Raw genomic sequence first — 18,928 nt, 5'->3', positions numbered from 1 at the left:
CACCCGGGCTAGTTAAAGCACTGTGCCCCTCTGTCTTCTCAGGAGAAAGAGAGGGATAATTTAAAGGTGGGAAAAGAAGCAAAACCATCCCCCAACCATTATAAATGACTTTCTTTGCCTGAAAGACAGATGCTTTTAGGTTTTAGGACTGTTTTGCTTTCTCTCTGGGGAAGTAAAAATTCAGCTGACTTTGTCGTAAAAAATCACCATGTGCCTGATAAAATCTTCTTGTCAGCTGATTTGGAAATGTAAAGCATGTGAAAGTTTATATTTATAAGCAATAAACATATTTATAAACAAACATGCATATGATTAGAAGGAAACGAAGTTGCCATTGTACTTTTTTTGTTCAAGGAGTTCAGAAATAGCATTTGTACTGTGCCAAGCTCCCAGTCCTCCTTGTAGAGGCTGGGCTCACCTGGATCTGTTGATAGATCCGCTGTGTCTTCTTTCTGAGACCAGAGAGATGTATTTTACCTGCTCTGACATCCTGCACTATAGCCTGGTGGGCAAACAGAAAAAAAGCAGGATTAATATTTAGCTGGAATCTGCATCACGTGCTGTTGTAGAGATTTAAGGTTAACATAGTCTTGACTATAATTACAGCAAATGAATGTTATTCATTTCTTGCTGCCTCTTTATTTGCCGGAGAATATATATTAGCATGGAGCCTGTGTAACCTATAGTAACAAAAAGGCAGAAGTAATTTAAGAATTGAACTGAGCTGTTGACAGTGTGACATCTTGTTTGTGAGAGAGGCCTTGTTTTCTTTGATCACCTTAGAAGGAGACATCTGGAAATTATAGGAGGTAGCTTAGGTCAAAATGCCACATGTTTCTTTAATTACCTCAAAATATGACCCAATGCTAATGAAGGCAGAGAGTTCTCCTTTAAAAGTGAGAGGTTTTGCCAGAAAATCCATCCTAACAAATGTTGGCATCTAATTTATGAGTGATTTTTAGACAGTAGGATGGATTCTGATGAGTAATTCTGATTTACACTGGGGTAACTCTGTGGAAATTGATGGAGAGACTTCGAATTTATGGAGTGAAAGCAAGATCAGACGCTCACTGCTGATGCCTGAGCTTCAAAGGATGCTCTTTGGGATGCTGTGCACAGAGGGGATCTCTACCATTGACAGAACATCATCTGTCAGTGTGAAAAATCTTTATAAAGCACCAATCCAGAGGTCTCATCTTCTTATTGTCTGAAATCATCAGTAGGCTGCCTTGAGGTGTGATCATACTATGATCCTGATTACATTGCGATGACATAACTGATGTTTGTAAGTGTACTCTAGGCTTATACTTTGACAGTAAAGAAAGACTAGTGCGAATTTGGTCTCTGTATGTGGAAGAAGCAGAGTGTGGTGAGGTAACTGGCCCTGGTCTTCATACAGTGATACTTGTAACGTTGTAGGCCAATCTGGTCACCTCTTTTGGAGAAGACAGTAACAATGTGAACCATTCAAAAAGTAGAATTTGCAAGAAATACAAATGTTTGGATGCTTGTTTTCATCCCAAAATGAGACCAAGAGCGGCATTAATGAAAGATTTCATACAGTAAGAAGATCCTGGGAATTAAATTCCAAACTGAAACGTGTTGAGTGTCGATCAAAAAGAAATGTTTTATTTTGAATGTCAAAGCTTAGGATATTCAAACATCTCAGTTAAAACGTGATTTTGTTTCAAATTTTCCTGCTAAAGATAAGAAAGTGATTCATCTTCTGATGTTCTGTTATGACAACTGTTAGTTACATTTCCTGTTGAAGTTGTGTTTTTTTTTTTTTGCATTTGTAATAGTGGTATATCTAACAATGGCAAAGTAGAGGGAGTTCCAGTAATGGGTAGGATGATTGTGAGACCTGGAGCTCTGAGCTCCTTGCTCGGCTATGTGGTAAGGTTCTACTTATCACACAGGTAGTGTATATAACTAGTGAAAGGGAATTAAAATCGCGTAAGTAACAACGTAACATTGAAAAGGGGAAAAATGTGAGTTCTAGTTTCACAAAGCAGAGCTCAAGTTTGTTAAGGCTCCAATGCAGCTTGATTTTTCCCATTTCTTGAGAAGATCAAGTTACTACTGGAAAATATTCAATAAAAAATGTTTCTTTTCTGGACACCTAACTCCTGCCTGATTCATGGATATGTCCAACGTTATTCTAAGTAAATTTTGTGAATGTACTCATTCTATTAACTATAAAACATTGAGGACAAAATCCTGCCCCCAGGACCTTCGTTAGTATTCTCTCATACCACATGTTGCTTTGCTGTAAAACATGCCCCATCTCACACACTGCTGATGCTGGGTTATAATGCTAGAAGTCTCTTACAGATTTACAGCAACAGATAATTTTCAAACTGTATTCTCCACTATTCACCATATGCAACAAAACAGGAACTTGAGCAGACCAGATTTTGAAGTGAGATAAGATGTTTTTCTCTGTGTTTTCCCTGTTCTTTTAAAACCAGACTGGTATTTCTCCCAAGTATAGTCTGTTAGTTTGGAGCATGTTTCTGTTCCTCTTCTGCCAATAAGTCTGCTTCCTGAAAAGTTGGCACTGGTGTCTTTAAACATCTACGTATCTCATACAAAATGAATGACAACTTTTGAAATGATCAAGGCAGATGTGCATTAAGCAGTGGTTAACACTTTTTAAATTAGAGATGCTCTCTCATTTGTCTTGGGAGAATATAAATAGATCCATCTGTCTGCTTCAGTAAGTACACAATCCTCCTCACGATCCTAAGTATATGGCAGGCTCTAGTGTAGCAAACACGATCAGCTTAGCCTTCAAAAATACCCTAAGAGAGGTAACTCGCTAGTCCATCAGAAGTGCTAATCTTTCTTTACTTGTTTCTAGAGCCAGTACAGAGTGCGGTTCCCAGGAAGCACAGCATAAGCTTCGTTTTTGGCACTCCTGCTTGGAGGAGATACTGACTGCTAGCAGCACTTTACATGAAAGGTAGAATAGGTTTTATGCAGCTCAGGAAACTAGTTCCACCCCCTTTCCCCCCTTTTTTTTAAAGCATAAAAGAGGTCACTTAGTTTCTCTTATTCAGCATAATTTCTGTTTTCTTCCTTCTTCCAGTGCAACTGAACAAATTCACTCCCATAAGTTTTGTGGGATTGGCTCCGGTTCTTTTGATTCAATTCTCTTATGTTCATATTTTTAGGGGTGAAGTGATCAATGGAGGATTCGGCTTGGTTTTGGATGGGTCCACAGAGGCTGAAGAACGAGCTAAGATGATGCTCAGCTGGGATGTTTCCAATGGAGTAAGCAAAACTCACTATATGCATTCACTTTAATATCTTCTTAACTTCTAGATCTAGGTATCTTGAAAGGCTTGTCACTGAAGTGTCAGTTTGCACAGCCCTTGCTACCATTAGCGTTTTTGTCTTCACTAGTGTCTAGATAGATCCTGTTTGGTTTAGTACTGTGATTTCCATCTCTGAAGTGGCCAAGATGTTGTTTTTTTCAGTTCAGATAAGCCAGTATTTTTGTATCAAGAGGTCTTGATTCAGACACTATAGTGAACCTTTGAAAATATACTGCCAGGAATAATCATAGGTGAGTGGCAGGGAAATTGACTTGCTGACTTGAAAGGTCATTTCTAGCTGTTATTGCTATGATCCTGGCAACTTCTTATTAGCCTTACATTAATCAAATGTGTAAACATTTTGCTAAGTTGGAACCGAAGGATTTTCTTGCTTGAACACTTTTGAGCCTGAATATTTCACACTCTGCTATGCAATTCATAATACAGAGACTTGTAAGCCATTGTATACAAGGAAGTGCTTATTCCCTTTGTGTCAATTTATGATGTTTTTTCATTTGGGGTACCTGTCTTGTACACAGACCTAAATGCAGAACTTTGCTATTGGAAGAGAGGTTTTATAGCTCCCTGCTTGTCTGTGGAGTTTCATTCATACATCCTGGCAGAGAATTTGGCTCCCTGATTTCATATTTTGAAAATGCATTGAGAGACATTTACCCTTTTAAATATTTATCCAACTAAAAAAGCATCAAGTGTTTAAATCATACTGTTATCTAAAGAAACTGCTAGTTTTTACCAAACTAGGATGGAGTACACAAGTTTTTGTAGAGAGAATTTTGGGAAGTTTATAAGGTACTTGGCCCTACCAATGTTATCAGCCCAGCAATATGCTTCTGCATGAAAATGTTCCAAGGCTATCCAAATATTCATGAAAATTAAGTATTTAAAAAAATGAAGCTATTTAAAAAAATAAAAAAATACTTCCAAAATCAGTAAGGAAACTAGAAACTGGCAGAGTTGAAAGATATATTGTAATGAAATTGGGTGCCAGTGTTTGCACAAATATTGCATAAGATGGGATGTGGCATGAGAAATGTACGATTTTTACACTCACTGATGTTCTTGTCTAACAGGTTGCAAGACGCTGCTGGTCAGGTAATGACTACGCTTATGAAACAATCTGCCAAGCAATGAAAGAGAATGTCACATTGAAAGTGACTCTTCCTCAAAAGGTGGTAGATGAAGACATCTTAGAGCAAGCCCTGCAAAGTTAGTGGTATTCCAAGTGCAATGTTGTCCTGGCAGAAATATTTGAAGCTGCTTCCTTGATATCCTACCTGTGCAATTGATAAAAACCTTGCAACTGTCTCTTCCTTGTGAGTGAGTTTTTCTGTTTTGTGTGTTTTGTTTTTGTTTTTTTTCCCCTGTTAATAGAGCAGGCCTTATATCAGTCTGTGACAGGTCCCCTGATGTCAGGAACAGCCTTTTCACTAACATAATGGAAGGCTATTTGCAATAAGAAACTATTCATTTTAAGAAAATGAACTGGAATTTTGTCCCACAAAATTTAAAAAACAAAACAAAACAAAAACTTATTCCTGATAATTCAAAATTTGAGACTTCTTAGCTCTGGTAGATCAGACTTCAAATTGGAAATTGGAACTCTTCATTCTAATTCAGAGTCTGCTGCTATCAGCAAATAGTCATGAAATCCAGTAGTCAAACATGTTGATATGTAAAACAAATTTATTGTTTGGCTGTTGGAAGATGCACTAATATTACATATGCTAGAATCAAGCTTTTCTATATCACCATAAAAACATTTAGTTATTGCAACAGAAAGACAGGTAAACTGTAAATGGCCAGTGTAGCTTGCCTGCATGTGTTTCTCCCTGAAATCGTTACCTGAGAAAAAAGAACAGAATGTAGTGCCAATTATTTAGGTAGTATTTAAGTAGGTTGGGAGGGGTGGTGGTGGTGGAGAATCAGAGGGTGTTAAGTAGTAGAACACTTCCAAACATCTTAGACTAAAGCCAGAAAAACGTGCAACAACTCATGGTAAATTCGTGGGAGTCATATTCTGCTTCAGTCTGAGGTAGTGCCCTGCTGCTGAATCTGCCGTGTGCTTTGCTGCCCCACACTGATGAGTTTCTTCTGTAGAAACACATTGCACTCGAGCAGTTTCCAAATGGATGAAAACCTCCATAAAATCTAGATCCTGAGTGCTGGCTGACTGTTTGATATGAAATAAACTAAAGCATCAAGGACAGGATGATAAGGGCTTCCTTCACACAGAAATTGGTTATAAAGTAAGAAAAAGGTCTTTTGGTCTCCCTTCTTCCAAGAAAGAGAGAGGAAGACGCAGACCCCAATATGCCTAGATGCAACCAAAAAGAAACTTCCTATTTTGTACTTGAACCTGCCATTATATTTGTTAACAGTAACTCACTGAAGTATATATTGTTCTAATCAGCTATGAGGCTGAAGTGAAAACTGAGGCTTTCTGTGAATGAACCCCCTATACACATACGTATTGTCAGATACATATAGCTATATTTATATGCACACAGAAATATTTTACATATTGGTATGTGTACAAAAATAGTTCTCAGCTATCACTAGCCTCATGCTAAGTACAGCCCTTGCCTATGGGCCTCATTCTGACAGGAACACAGAGTGCCAGCAGTCCTTGCCTCAGTACGTGCGTGGTTCTGGACATGCATCGCTGATCCAGCCTGGCACTTGATCTGCTTGGCACGGGATCCATCACCCCGTGGTGGGAAGGGGGGGTTACACAGGTAAACCTGTGCTGCCTGCTGCAGGTGAGGAGTGATGAGCTGAAGTCCTCTGGACTGTGGGGTCTCAAGAAAGCAAATAACTGTTAGACCCTGTGGTACTTACCAAACATGTACTCTCTGTATTGCCTCTTGTGCCACATATAGAAAACCTTTATTTTTTTTTTATCAGAAATCAGTTCTTTACTCTGTTCACATACTGCGTATGTCTCCAGATGAATAGTGAGAGTCTGGCATCTGCTTGCAGCTGAGCCTTCTGTGAAGTGCAATCTGCAGTTCGTTGGTATTGCTTTACATTATGGAAAAAATGCACACATTGACAAGTTGTACGATTGAGACGTGAGTAGCTGACAGCCAGATTTGACAGCCTTTGCTTTGACATATGTTACGCGTTACCTATTATTAATAACCACACTGGGTTGGGCGTAAAGTTGGCATCTCAGTAGCTGTATCATATAAAACCACTCTAGTTTTCACAGCCAAAAGAACTGGGGTACTGTTTTGTCATGAGGAACATACAGAAAATATAATGGCTTTCTGTATTATGGAATGTATACCTGCTCCATAGTAACCCTAATGCTGAACTGAAAATCTATCAAAGACAAAATTTTGAAGAAATATTATGGAATTTTCACTTTTGTGTTATTTAGTACTGACACCTGACAGCATGCTCACCTTCACATCCCAGACAAAAAAAAGAAAAAAAAGGGAACCCTGTTTTCCTCTTTGCAACTTAACTGCCAAGAGGACATAACCTTGCAAGTACAACTATATTTAATGTCACCCAAGTCCCTGGGAGTTTGTAACTCTGGGCTACCTGTAGGGAGATACAGAACCTGAAGGCATATACAAGAGCTTCTAGCTGAAGATCAGGTTATGAAATCTTTGTCTATTAATTAGTATGAATATTGCAAACGGATTACAGAAAGGCAATGAGCTGACAAGCAGTTGGTCTTATTTAAGACTACACACTGATGTTAATTTTTGAGTTATAAAGTACATAGAGTTATGTGCTTACTCCTAAGCCTACTTTGTGGTCCTTTAACTGTATATTTCAAAGCACTTAACATATGCAAACTGAGGTTTACAGTACCTTTGGGAAAGCAGGGGGAAACAGCAACCTTTTCCTGCCTGCTGGGAGGAAAGAGCAGGTGATTTCGAGCATATAGAAGCCATAGACCCGGCCAGGGTGAAGATTCCTATTCTGAGCTTGGCTCAGCCTCCTTATTTTTTCTGCTCTCTGCTTGTTTGCAGAGAAACTGTGACTATGAATGAGCAATTGTTCTGCCTCGTTCAGTGAGGATGCAGATGTCATTTCTAGGTAGATGACCCCACTGCTGGAAAAGTTCAATGCAGGCAGAGCAGTCTCTCAAACCATGTATCTGCAGTCATTGTATCAGACCCTGACAGTGGATATAGAGGTAGTGAATTTTTGTAGTGAGGTTTCAAGCTTGCCCCAGGCTGAAATGTCCTTCCTATGAGCTGCAGTACCTCGATGCTTTCCTCGTAACAGAGACACCTATCTGAAAACCTTGCGCATGGCTGCAGATAGAGGCAAGAGAATATCAGAGCCTGGGAAGGAAAAACAGGGTGCAAGATGTGTGTGTGTCTAAGTACAGTGGCTTTTGAATGCATACATTTTCTGATGTCTGCTGCTTGCTTTCCTAGTTAGAATCTTGTCAAGTCTCTCCTGGCAATGGCAAGTTAGATTTGTGGCTCTTTTTTTTTGGCCTTCAGCTTTGACATCCCTCAACTGGGGATGAACCTATGGCTTGAGCAGTAGGTCCTGGGCAGATTTTTCTTTTCCTAGGAACATGTAGGAGAGCTGCTCAAAGGTGAAGTTAGGATGGCCTGGGGCAGCCAACAACAGGAGTGACCCAGACCCAGCCCCAGTCAGCAGGGGGGTAAGAGGGATTTTGGGGAGGCTGAGCTCAGGCAACCAGAGCCTTCAGCCTCTGCAGAGTCAGCTGTGGAGGTGCAGAGTGGGGGTACCTACAGCGGTATTGCAACAAGTATCAGTTCCCCCAGAGCCAAGTGTGGCTGGACAGCAGTTCCCCATCCGTGCTGTTGGAGATTTGATGCAAAATTGCTCTGAGGAAAGTAGAAGTAATTTGCCCAGTGGAAGGATCACAGCACCATCTGCTGGGCCTGCTTGAAGGACTTATGTTATTTCCACCATGAACTACAGGAAAATTCTGTTTTGCTTAAAACTGGAGAGAGAAATTCTCCCAAGTAAGTGGGGGAAAAAAAAAAAAAGACCCACACCACTTTTTATGCATTAACTAGCTTTCTAGGTGGTGTTTTTTTTTTTTTTTTTCCTCAGGACTTCCACCACATTCAGCATCTGCGTGTCATTTTAGAGCCCCTTTCCTACTGCCTGTCCCTCCCTCTGCTAGTGACATTGGCAGTAGGGTGAGGGTTGGACCAGGTGGTCATGAAGGCCTTTTCCAGCCTTAATGACTCTAGGATTTCTCGCTGGCCTCCCTCCCTCAGGTTCCCTCTCTGAGGGGCTGGGGTGAAGGAAGCAGCACAGCCACGCTTTCAACATGAGGGAAATAATTTGCATCCCTCCTGGCTGGTTCATAATGCTGTTTTTGTGATCCTAATAACGGTGAATGGGCTATTTTGCCAAAACATTCACATATTCCAACTCTCCCACCATGGCTGCAAGTTTAGAAGCGCTCTGCCCTGGCATAACTTCCCCTTTGGCTTTAACAGGAGTAATAATAATAATAATACCGAAACAATTCCAGCGATGCCTCTTCGTAGGGCAGCCAGCACCACATCCCCAATCCCACTCCTGCAGCACCTCCCGCCCGGCCCCGCTCCGCAACTCCACTCTCCGCCTTTTCCCCGGCGCCTCCCGCTCCGCTCCGCGCGGCTCCGCGCTCCGCGTTTCCCCGCGGGCCGCGCCGGCCCCGCCCCGCGGCTCCGGTTTCAGCCGCTGCTACAGGGACCCCCAAGATGGAAACGCAGGGGCTGCCCGCCGCGGAGGCGGCCCGGGCCCGGCCCGGCGCCCAACATGGCGGCCCCGCCGCGCAGCCCGCCGCCCCGCCGCCCGCCTGGCAACCGCCGCCCGCCGCCGCTTCCTCTTCATCCTCCTCCTCGCCCGGCCTCTACGTCAGCTTCCCGGTGCTGCTGCTGGAGGAGAAGCCGGAGCCCGGCTCCAGCCCGCTGCCCGGCCCCTGCGCGCCGCCGGCGGGGCCGCCGCCGCCGCCCGACAGCGACGGGCTGCTGCTCGTCTTCAACGTGGTGCGCGGCGCCGCCGAGGCCGGTGGGGAAGCGGGGCGAGACCAGCAGGAGGAGGAGGAGGGCGAGGCCCCCGGTTCTTCGCCGCCGCCGCCTCCTCCTCCTCCTCCTCCTCCTCCACCACCTCCTCCGCCGCCGCCGCAGCCTCCGTCCCCGGCGCCCCGCGAGGTGCCGGAGGAGGAGGAGGGCTCCTTCTCGGGCACCATCACCATCAACAACCAGAGCCTGGTGGTGCGCATCGAGAACGGCGTCCTGACGCTGGGGCCCGGCGCCGAGCAGCAGGCCGCGGGCTCCGCGCTGCCTCCTCCTCCTCCTCCTCCTCCTGCGGCCGCCTCGTCAACCTCCTCCTCCTCGTCCTCCGAGCCCCCGGGCGGGCCCCGGCCGCGCTCCCCGCCGGCTTTCCCGTGCCCGGAGCCTCGCTGCGGCCAGGCCTTTCCCCGCAAGCAGCAGCTGCGGCTGCACCGCCTGACTGCGCACGGTGGCGGCGGCGGAGGGGAGGAGGAGGACGGCCGGGGGACGGCGGTGACGGCGGCCCGGCCTTTCGGCTGCCCGGTGCCGGGCTGCGCTTGGTCGTTCGCCACCGCCTACAAGCTGCGGCGCCACCTGCACTCGCACGACAAGCTGCGGCCCTTCGCCTGCTCCGCTCCCGGCTGCTCCAAGCGCTTCACCACCGTGTACAACCTGCGGGCCCACAGCCGCGCCCACGAGCAGGAGGCGGCGCACAAGTGCGAGGCGTGCGGGCAGCGCTTCCCCAGCGCCGCCCGCCTCGCCGCCCACCGCCGCCGCAGCCACCTGGAGCCCGAGCGGCCCTACCGCTGCGATTTCCCCGGTAAGGCAGCGCCGCGATCGTCCCCCGGGTTTTCGTGCCCTTCTTCGCCCAGTGGGGCTGGCACCTGATGGGGATGGGGTCTCCCGTCCTTGCCCGCTGGCTGTTTCGCAGCCCCCGCTCGGTTTTCTTCCCCGCCGCCTCGCCTTCCCCCTCGGATCGCCCTCTGGGTCTCCAGCAGGCTCCTGTTCCCCACCGCCTCGGTTATCTGGGAGTTTGGCACCTTCCTTAAGGCTTTGGTAGCCTGAGGTCGAAGCACAGGTCTTTGGCTGTGTGCCCTAGGCCGGGCTCTACATGTTCTGATCACTCACCTTGTCTAAGTAGCTATAACCTATGCAAATAACATAAACTATGATTGTGTTTTTTTTTCCTGTGTGTCTGGATGTACTATCCAGGAAGACGATGAAGGTCCCTAACTAAAACAAAACAAAACAACACACCTTTCCTGAACCACTTGCGTATCAAGCTGATGTGCTGTTTCCCTTCTTTCCTCAGGCTGTGAAAGAACATTCATCACAGTGAGTGCGTTATTCTCCCATAACCGAGCCCACTTTAGAGAGCAAGAACAATTTTCCTGTTCATTCCCTGGCTGTAACAAGCAGTATGACAAAGCCTGCCGACTGAAAATCCACATGAGGAGTCACACAGGTATTCACAGGGGCAACTTGCACCTTGGGGAAGTACATAGAAGATAATGTGTGAGCAGTGAATTTCAGTTTGCTGGAAAGGCTGGTCGTCTTGAAGAGAGGAACAAAGACAAGAGTTACTTAAAGGCAGTGAAAATGTTTGATTCTTGGGATTCTAGGAGTTCACTGGACGTACTTGCCAAATCTGAAATAACGATCGACATGTGAGAGATGAGGCTTTTGGCATGTAGCTTGTTCATAAAAATTATCCTAGTTCTATTCCCAAGTTTGTAGACGTTCAGATCATTGTGTAAATTCTAATCTTGTTCAAAATAAGATGCTAAAAAAGACTCTCAGAACACGTAAAATGTCTGTGCTAAGATTTGGAACAACGCAAAGATGAATTTCAGCTCAAGCAAGCACTCCTGACTTGGAAGGACTACTGCTGAGCTGAAATCTAGCATTTTAATATTTAAAAGACAATTTTGTGTACTTGCTGCTGTCCTCTGTTTTCGTGGTTTCATGGCTTTATGGTGCGTTTCAAGAAGTGTCACTTTATTAAGTGAAGGTTAATAGTGGTGGAAACTAAGTACTTCATTGTGCTGTAATCAACATATAGTCACAGGTCATGAAAACAGGAAAACATCCTTTCAGTTATGTTTCTGTTTTGAACAATGCCATCACTGGTTATTGAAGCACCTTCAAGATAGCTGTGGGTTATTTGCAAAGAGTGTTTGGGAGAAAATTAGGAGAACACTGGGGAAGGTCTGGTTTTAGAAAACAAACAAGGAAAGGTAGGGTGGACTGTGACTGCTGAACATAAAGAGCACAAAACCAGGAAGGACCATGGGTTTTGATAAGCATAAGATGGATTGATAATGATCTGTGCTCCCAGGTGCGTGTGAGAAAAGGCAAAGTCCTTGTGTTAAACAACATTCAGACTTTAGGAGAGGGAAGGGGACATCGCTACTCAGAAATTATTTACTTGAGGGGATGGTCAAGTCTTCTTGTCTTAATCTTATTCAATTTAAGCAGCTTTTGAGATTCCTTGATAGTAGTGTGTAATTTGGTATTAGATTATTAATGTAACCTTTCTTTGCTTAAGGTGAAAGGCCTTTTATTTGCGACTTTGAAGGCTGTGGCTGGTCTTTCACCAGTATGTCCAAGCTGCTGAGACATAAAAGGTAGCCTTTTCTGGTTATGCTCTTCTAAGTCACTTGCTGTTGTGTTTTTTTTCGTTATTATTGCAGTAGTTAAACAGCAGGTTTAATCTTGCCATTGGTGGTTTCCTTCCTTCGTAGGAAACATGAAGATGACAGGAGATTTATGTGCCCGGTAGAAGGCTGTGGGAAGTCCTTCACAAGAGCAGAACACTTGAAAGGCCACAGCATAACCCACCTTGGTACAAAACCGTTTGAGTGTCCAGTAGAAGGTATAGTTAACTTTTGCATTAACTGATAATTGGTGTATATATAGCCCAAAGGTAGTGTGCTTTTCCCCAGACACAAGCTAGTTACAGGATCAGAGAAATTTAGAGTCAGCCTTTTAACTGAGTTTGAAGAGGTAAAACAGAAGATGTAACTGAATTTGAGTGATCACTTTCAAATTTATGGATTGCCAAGAAAACAGCGTTTCTTGCTATAGTTTTGTTTTTTTTCTTTATGCTAAACAAAACTGCTTTACTCTGGAAAATCCTACTTTTGATGCTCAGTTTCTGCAGCTCAGATTTATGACTTGGTTCATCAAAAGCAGTGAAAAGTGGTACCATCCAACACTTCCAAGGCCCCATTTTGTTGCTGTGACGTGATCTTGGCTGTTCAGTGGTTGCTCTGTGATAGGCTCTGCTGCTGGAATGGCTGTGTGAGTGGTTTTCTGTTATGGTTTGTGGTCACGTGGGAACCTAACTGACGCTCAGAGTTTCTTAGCACTGCATCCATCACTTCAGTAAGATTCCAGGAATGTAAATGTCTTGGGTCTGATTTTGAATATTCTTCTTCATAAAGTAAAACAGCTCCATTTCGTGATTGTTTCTCCTTTTAATGTTTTTTTTCCAGCAGCCAGCATGAAGAGTTTTCTCTTAAGATGCCGTAATGAGGAAGGGATGTGCTTTACACTGAATGATTTAGCATTTTGTGTTGTTGGAAACGAGGTTGCTGAACTATTCTACCCACTGAGATATCCTCAATGTAAAACAAGAAAGTGTATATGTGGCTGTCTTCTGATTTCCTCTAAACATATGTCCAGACACTGCAAAGCAACAAATAGAGTCTGCAGAGCTCTTTTGATTTGTTTTGTTAAGACACTAAAAAGAAATATCAAATTGAAGCTAGATGAATCTATAAAGCCTTCTGTATCTTTTTTGCAGGCTGTTGCGCAAAATTCTCAGCGCGTAGTAGTCTGTATATTCACTCCAAAAAACATCTTCAGGATGTGGACTCGTTAAAGATGCGTTGCCCTGTATCAAGCTGTAATAAATTGTTCACTTCCAAACACAGTATGAAGACACACATGGTCAAACAGCACAACTTCAGTCCAGGTAATGTATTTGTTTCAAGCTGTGGCAAGGTGTAGTCAAACACCTAAAAGTTTCTAAAAGCTTCCTCCTTTGATCTTTCCTATTCTTTCGTCCCCATTGTCTGATGAAAAGGGGCCCGAACCCTGCCCAGAAAGATTAGTTGCATTTAGTATACTGTTGCTGTTTTATCTTCACTGTGTTGTTCCCCAAGAGCAGATGATAGTATGGTCTGTTTGTGCATTTTCTTATCCATGTTTTTGTATCCTAATAGCTCCTTCTCCTGATAAGTCATAGCATTTTCTCCCTTGTTTTGTCCTAGCAATTAAAGATGTTTAAACTGTATTCTGTTGCAGATCTCCTAACTCAGCTTGAAGCAACCAGCTCCCTCACACCTAGCAGCGAACTTACCAGTCCGGGACAAAGTGATCTCAGCAACATAGACCTCGTGTCCCTGTTCTCCAATGTGTCAAGTAACAATTCTGGAATTGCAACAGATATGGCGTTAGTGAACTCTGGAATAGTCACGATAGATGTTGCTTCGGTAGGCTCAACTCTTGGAGGAAACCTGCCTGTCAGTAACAGTTCTTTAAGTCAGGCAGTTGATCCGTTGATACTGGTGGCCAGCAGTGATATGCCGCAGAGCCTGGACAGTTCTCTCTTGCTGGGAACCAGCACAACAGTTCTACAGCAAAGCACTTTAAATTTGGATGATGTACAGACTGTCAACGCAGAAGCCTTGGGTTCGCTAGCGTCTCTGTCGGTGAGGAATTCCAGTCAAGATGTGCACAGTTTGACGTCCAGCAATAATTTAACAATTGACACAGCCACTTTGACTCCTTCTAGTAGCCTTGGTGGTACCAACGTGCCTGAGTTACTTACGCCAACTAAAATTGAACGGAATTTGCTTCCCAGCTCGGACGTTGTTGGTCAGCAAGAGGGCAGCAAAGTAGTGACTCAATTTGTTTTCTCCAACCCTCCAGGAAGCTACAGTGCTCAGAAAGAAATGGATCTTAGCGCAGTCACTGGCAGCTCATTTTTGGTATGCGGTAGCTATATTCATTTACCCTTAGATGAGTGAGACACCCCGAATTTGGGGATATCCATTGCTACTTACACCTTATAGGCAGACTCTTTTCTTAGAGTTTGCAGGTGATGTGTTTTGGCTTTTTTTGGATGAAGGATGTAGAATGTTATGTTGAATTGTGTGTTGTCAGAATCAGCATGGTGGTAAGTTCTCATAAGAACAGTTGGAATTCTGGTGGGGAGAGTGAAGGGAAAACCTCTCAAAATAAGGGATTTTAAAAATATCCATCCATCTGAGGATGAAATGGGATGTACAAGAAAACCCAAGAACAAGATATTCTCATGTACGTTACAAGTACATGTACATACAAGATGATCATGTACATACAAGATGATCTCATGTACATTACATGTACATTAGTTGCAGGGAAAGATTTAAGTTAGGAGAGTAACTGAAACATATTCATCTCAGTCCTCATTCCCATCCATAGCTGTTTCAAATAGTCATTCCCTTCTGCTTTATTATGTTATTGGAAGCCTGTTTACTTACAGCATGAAGTATTGTTTCTATTGTGATGTTTACCGTATTAAAGCTTATAAATACAGAGCTAACTTCTTTTTGTGTTGAACTCCAGATATTAAGTACATGCAGGTAAGTTATTGAAACCCTAACCTGAACAGCATGGGAAACTAGAATTCAGTGGTTGCAATATAAAAGATAACCATGACTGGGAACTCAGTCTGTTCTCATTGTCTTGGTTAGTTCTTGCATTCAAAACACTTTGCACCCTTTGCCTTTTTTTTTTTTTTATTTCTCCCCTCAGGAGAGCAGTGGGTCTGCGAGAACAGACTACAGAGCTATTCAGCTAGCCAAGAAAAGAAAACAGAAAGGGAATGGGAGCAGCACAGGTGAGAAGACGCTCATTTTGTTAAAGTTGTTAAACACAAGTATTTAGGGGTTTTGGCAGTGAAATGGGAGCAGCTATCAGAGAACGTTCTTAACTAACCCATCCATTTATTGGTAGTTAAAATAATTGTGCCTATGGTGTACCGTTTGTTAATAATAAAATCACGTTCTGTGGAATATCAAATTCACAGTAAGTTTACAAAGAATTTTGCACCCTGTGTTCTGTGATTGTTAAAAAGGTATGATCCTTCCATCTCTTCATCTGCTGTTGATTTTTCTTATTAAAACAAACAAACAAAAAGCTAAGGTTGCTTTTGGTCTTACCTTGTGGGTTCTCATTTCTTCTGTACAGACAATGAAAAGATCAGCTGGATTTCTTTAGCTTCTGTTTTTCACTTAGTAACACTGTGTAGGTAGTGTTAAGGAATTGATTTCTTCAGTTATCCAGAAATACTCAAACCTCTCTGTTAGATTTTAGTCTTGTAGAGAGCAGGGTGAAATTTAGGTCATAATTTCAGACGTGTCCTCTTTATCTTAAACAGTAGTTTGACTCAAAGCTGTCTGATGTGATCATACACTGTTACTTTGTCAGATCAAATGTGTTCCATGACTCTCTAGGCTTGCACAGACTTGGGCATTTGAATTATGCCTACCCTTGAGGCTGGCGTGGTCTTTTATACATTTATATATAGTTTAGTTCTTCCTTGCTGCCTCTTCTACCTCTGAAAGTAAAGGTGGTAAGTTTTAAGGTAAGTTAAGGGACTAGTTCTGAATTGGTCACTGTCATGTTTCTGTATCTGTAAAAGCTATAGCGGCATGTATTGTCTGGTTCAGTGAATCATCATGCAAAAAGATAGCTGCTTTATGAAGTTAGTTCTAAGTGTGTTTGTATCCTCAAACGTGCATGTATCATCAAACATATCTTCTGTACATCGGTTTAAACAGATGATTGCACTTAATCTGTACCTGTTTATGAAATGGCCTCAGAAAATGCCTATTTCCTTTCTTACTCAAGACTCCCAGTGGTCAACTTTTCACCAGCTGTTACTGCCTTAATGCTACTATGTGATTGTATTTCTAATTAGGCTAAATAAAAATTGTAGAGAGAAATTTATTTTTAAAAGGAAGTTACCAAAGCCTTTTATTTACTATAGATTAAAAAATAATCCTGTCATCTGGTTGTTCTTTGTATCCTTATGTTTATTTTGATTACGTTTGTGGTTTTCAGCCTGTAATAAAAGAAGCTGGTTCATCTTGTTTTAAGCTGAAAATAATTCTTAAGGTGGTGATAGGTGTACTTCTGTAGCCTATTCTAACAGTACTTCAGTTTTTTTTTATCTGGAAGTATGCGAGCTTCATTGCTTCACTATGCTTTTTCCAATTTGGAAAAATTGTGTACATGACTTCTCAGGAAATGAGTTGCAAAATTAAAAATAGAAAATGCAGTTCTAGTTCCTAATTCCTCTCTATAACTCCACAAATGTGCTGGTATTTCTGTTCTACCAGAGGGGAGAGCCCTAGGCTTAGCAATTTGTGATGTGGTTTTAATGGCATTCATGTAGAAAGATAACTGCTCAGTCAGCAGTTAGAGTTCATCAGCTGATTGCTGTCTGGCCTTTTAGCTATCAGATGGTGCTTAATTATATTGCACTGTTCCAGGCATTTGCTATGTAGTGCTAATTAGTGCTGCAGTGTAAATTAACTGCATAAAATTGAAAAATGCTAGCAAGAAACTTTGGCAAATTGCTTCTGACTATCTAAATATTAAACCGTCTTTTTCAGGGGCATCTGGCTCTGGTCAGAGGAAAAGCAAGGGTGGTAAAGTAAGCCCTACTAACTTTTCGTCATCCAATACTGGCAGTCGACTGGGTGGCAACATTGTTCTGCCAAATGGGGGGCTGACAATAAGGGACCCTGCCACTGGAGCACAGTATGTGCAAATTCAGCTTCTTCAGGTAAGAGTTGAGGAGGACAAACATGCTCGTCTCTGTTACTTGAACTAGCACGTTTATAGACGAATCTGACTGAACTCAGGTACGACTGCCCCTGGAGAAATACTCTCCTGGAAGTTTGTATGAAATGCGGCTTTAGAGAGGTCTAGAAGTGCCTGAGAACAGCTGGTTCAGTCATGCAACAGCTGGGGTCAGAACTCCGATGCATTGCACAAGTGGATAAGATATTTTTATTTGGTTTAGTGCTAACATACAGTCCAGTCTGGACCATATGGGCCAGACTGTAGGGAGCATCCTATTTAACTTCTTAAGCTGGACTTTTTCCTCTTTGTAAAAAGAAAGTCTTTCCCTTTGACAACCCACCTCCACTCCTGTCCCTACCTTCCACCAAAATTCTTGCATTGCTCCATCTTTGTCACATATACAAGGTAAATAAAACTGACACGAAGAGTTTCCTGCAAAATGAAGTTTCATCTAAAACTGGTATTCCTCTAAACTGTTGAAATAAAGTTTGGCTTTTTTTCTAAAAATGCCTAATAATCCATGTGAGCTAGTTAGTGGAGCATGTTGGGCAGTACATTTTTGGTCTGGTGCATATCTTTGTATTATCCAGAGAGAAGGTAAGTTCCACTTTATTCCTAACAAGGATATTCAGTATGGAGGAAGCTGTGGGCAGAGTTCTTCCTTTCTGTCTTTCTAGGTAGTTAGCTTTATACGTATCATGGTGGGTTTAGGCTTTATACTAGTACAGAGCAGTTGCTTTATCAGATCTTTTAAGACTCTAAGGTTGAGTGAAATTTGCTGTATTGTGCCAAGATGCTTCAGAGTCTTATAATTGCATCATGTTTCTGCCTTCACAGGATGATCCCTCAGGAGAGGGAGATTTACCCTTTCAACTGAGCTCGCAGTCCTCCTCATCGCATTCTCAGCTTACAGTGGATTTACCTGTTCACATACTTCAGGTACAGCATGTCAAAGCTGTTGGGTTTTATTGGCTTGCTTGAAAGTGAATATAGCTTACGTGAACCCTGATGTTCTGCCTAATGGAAATACCCCATTTTCCATTAGGAGTTCAGAACTATACAGCAAGATTTATCTTCTGTGTGTTACCAACCTGTGACACATCATAGCCACTTGTTTTTCTTCCTCTGCTACTGAGCAATGAATAACTAGGCATTACTAATTTATTATTGAAATGCCCCATTCGTGTTTTCCGGATCCCATTCTGCAGATATTAAGTAGGTCAAGAAAGGGGATCAGAATTGATATTCTGATCTGTAACAGGCTACGTGAAGGGTGGGAAGTGGGCGATAAAATCTTGATCCTAGATGTCAAAGAGGTGTCTATATGGGAATGGCTGTTGGATTAAAGTCTGCTCACTTCTGCAATCCTTGGTTTCATTGCTTGTTAACTACTGAGTGTCAGTGGAAATTTAGTTGTTTGAATGCAGAAAGCTTCATATGGCTCAGTGTCTTGCTGCTAGCGTGAATATTTTGTTATCTGCTGTTCCGATAAGCTGCTTGTCAGTGAATATGAGCAGCTGAGAACCAAGCAGCAATGAGTGATTAGCACCAGATTTTCTACTTGACCATGTGGAGCTATGGTTTTGTTAAACTCTGCCATGCAGTATTCTTACCAAGTGTGTGTGTCTTGGATAGAAAATATGTTTTTGTATTTGGGAGAAGCACCTTACTATGATAAATGTAGAAGTGCAGGAGTACTAGGATCATTGGCTGTGGTAGAGAGTTAACAGAGGA

General features: G+C 42.8%; 2 protein-coding genes across 5 annotated transcripts in view; both read left to right on the top strand.

Annotated features, from left to right (window-relative positions):
* UROC1 (urocanate hydratase 1) overlaps window positions 1-4,645 on the top strand; it is a 40,371-nt gene extending 35,726 nt beyond the window's left edge. For all 4 annotated transcript variants that reach the window (XM_040568392.1, XM_040568395.1, XM_040568393.1 and 1 more), the window contains 2 exons: window positions 3,177-3,276; window positions 4,412-4,645. In XM_040568392.1, the coding sequence (XP_040424326.1) occupies window positions 3,177-3,276; window positions 4,412-4,552 (241 nt within the window). In that variant the 3' untranslated portion in view covers window positions 4,553-4,645. The remainder of the gene's footprint in view (window positions 1-3,176; window positions 3,277-4,411) is intronic.
* Window positions 4,646-9,022: 4,377 nt separating this feature from the next.
* Window positions 9,023-18,928, top strand: part of ZXDC (ZXD family zinc finger C) — a 12,349-nt gene continuing 2,443 nt past the window's right edge. The window contains exons 1-9 of the mRNA XM_040568391.1: window positions 9,023-10,151; window positions 10,644-10,796; window positions 11,880-11,958; window positions 12,076-12,206; window positions 13,140-13,310; window positions 13,643-14,328; window positions 15,137-15,221; window positions 17,002-17,174; window positions 18,032-18,133. Of these exons, the coding sequence (XP_040424325.1) occupies window positions 9,038-10,151; window positions 10,644-10,796; window positions 11,880-11,958; window positions 12,076-12,206; window positions 13,140-13,310; window positions 13,643-14,328; window positions 15,137-15,221; window positions 17,002-17,174; window positions 18,032-18,133 (2,694 nt within the window). The 5' untranslated portion in view covers window positions 9,023-9,037. The remainder of the gene's footprint in view (window positions 10,152-10,643; window positions 10,797-11,879; window positions 11,959-12,075; window positions 12,207-13,139; window positions 13,311-13,642; window positions 14,329-15,136; window positions 15,222-17,001; window positions 17,175-18,031; window positions 18,134-18,928) is intronic.

This window comes from Cygnus olor, chromosome 10 (assembly GCF_009769625.2).
Source record: "Cygnus olor isolate bCygOlo1 chromosome 10, bCygOlo1.pri.v2, whole genome shotgun sequence".
NCBI lineage: Eukaryota > Metazoa > Chordata > Aves > Anseriformes > Anatidae > Cygnus > Cygnus olor.
The sequence above is the reverse complement of the archived record's forward strand: the minus strand, read 5'-3'. Positions and strand labels throughout refer to the sequence as shown.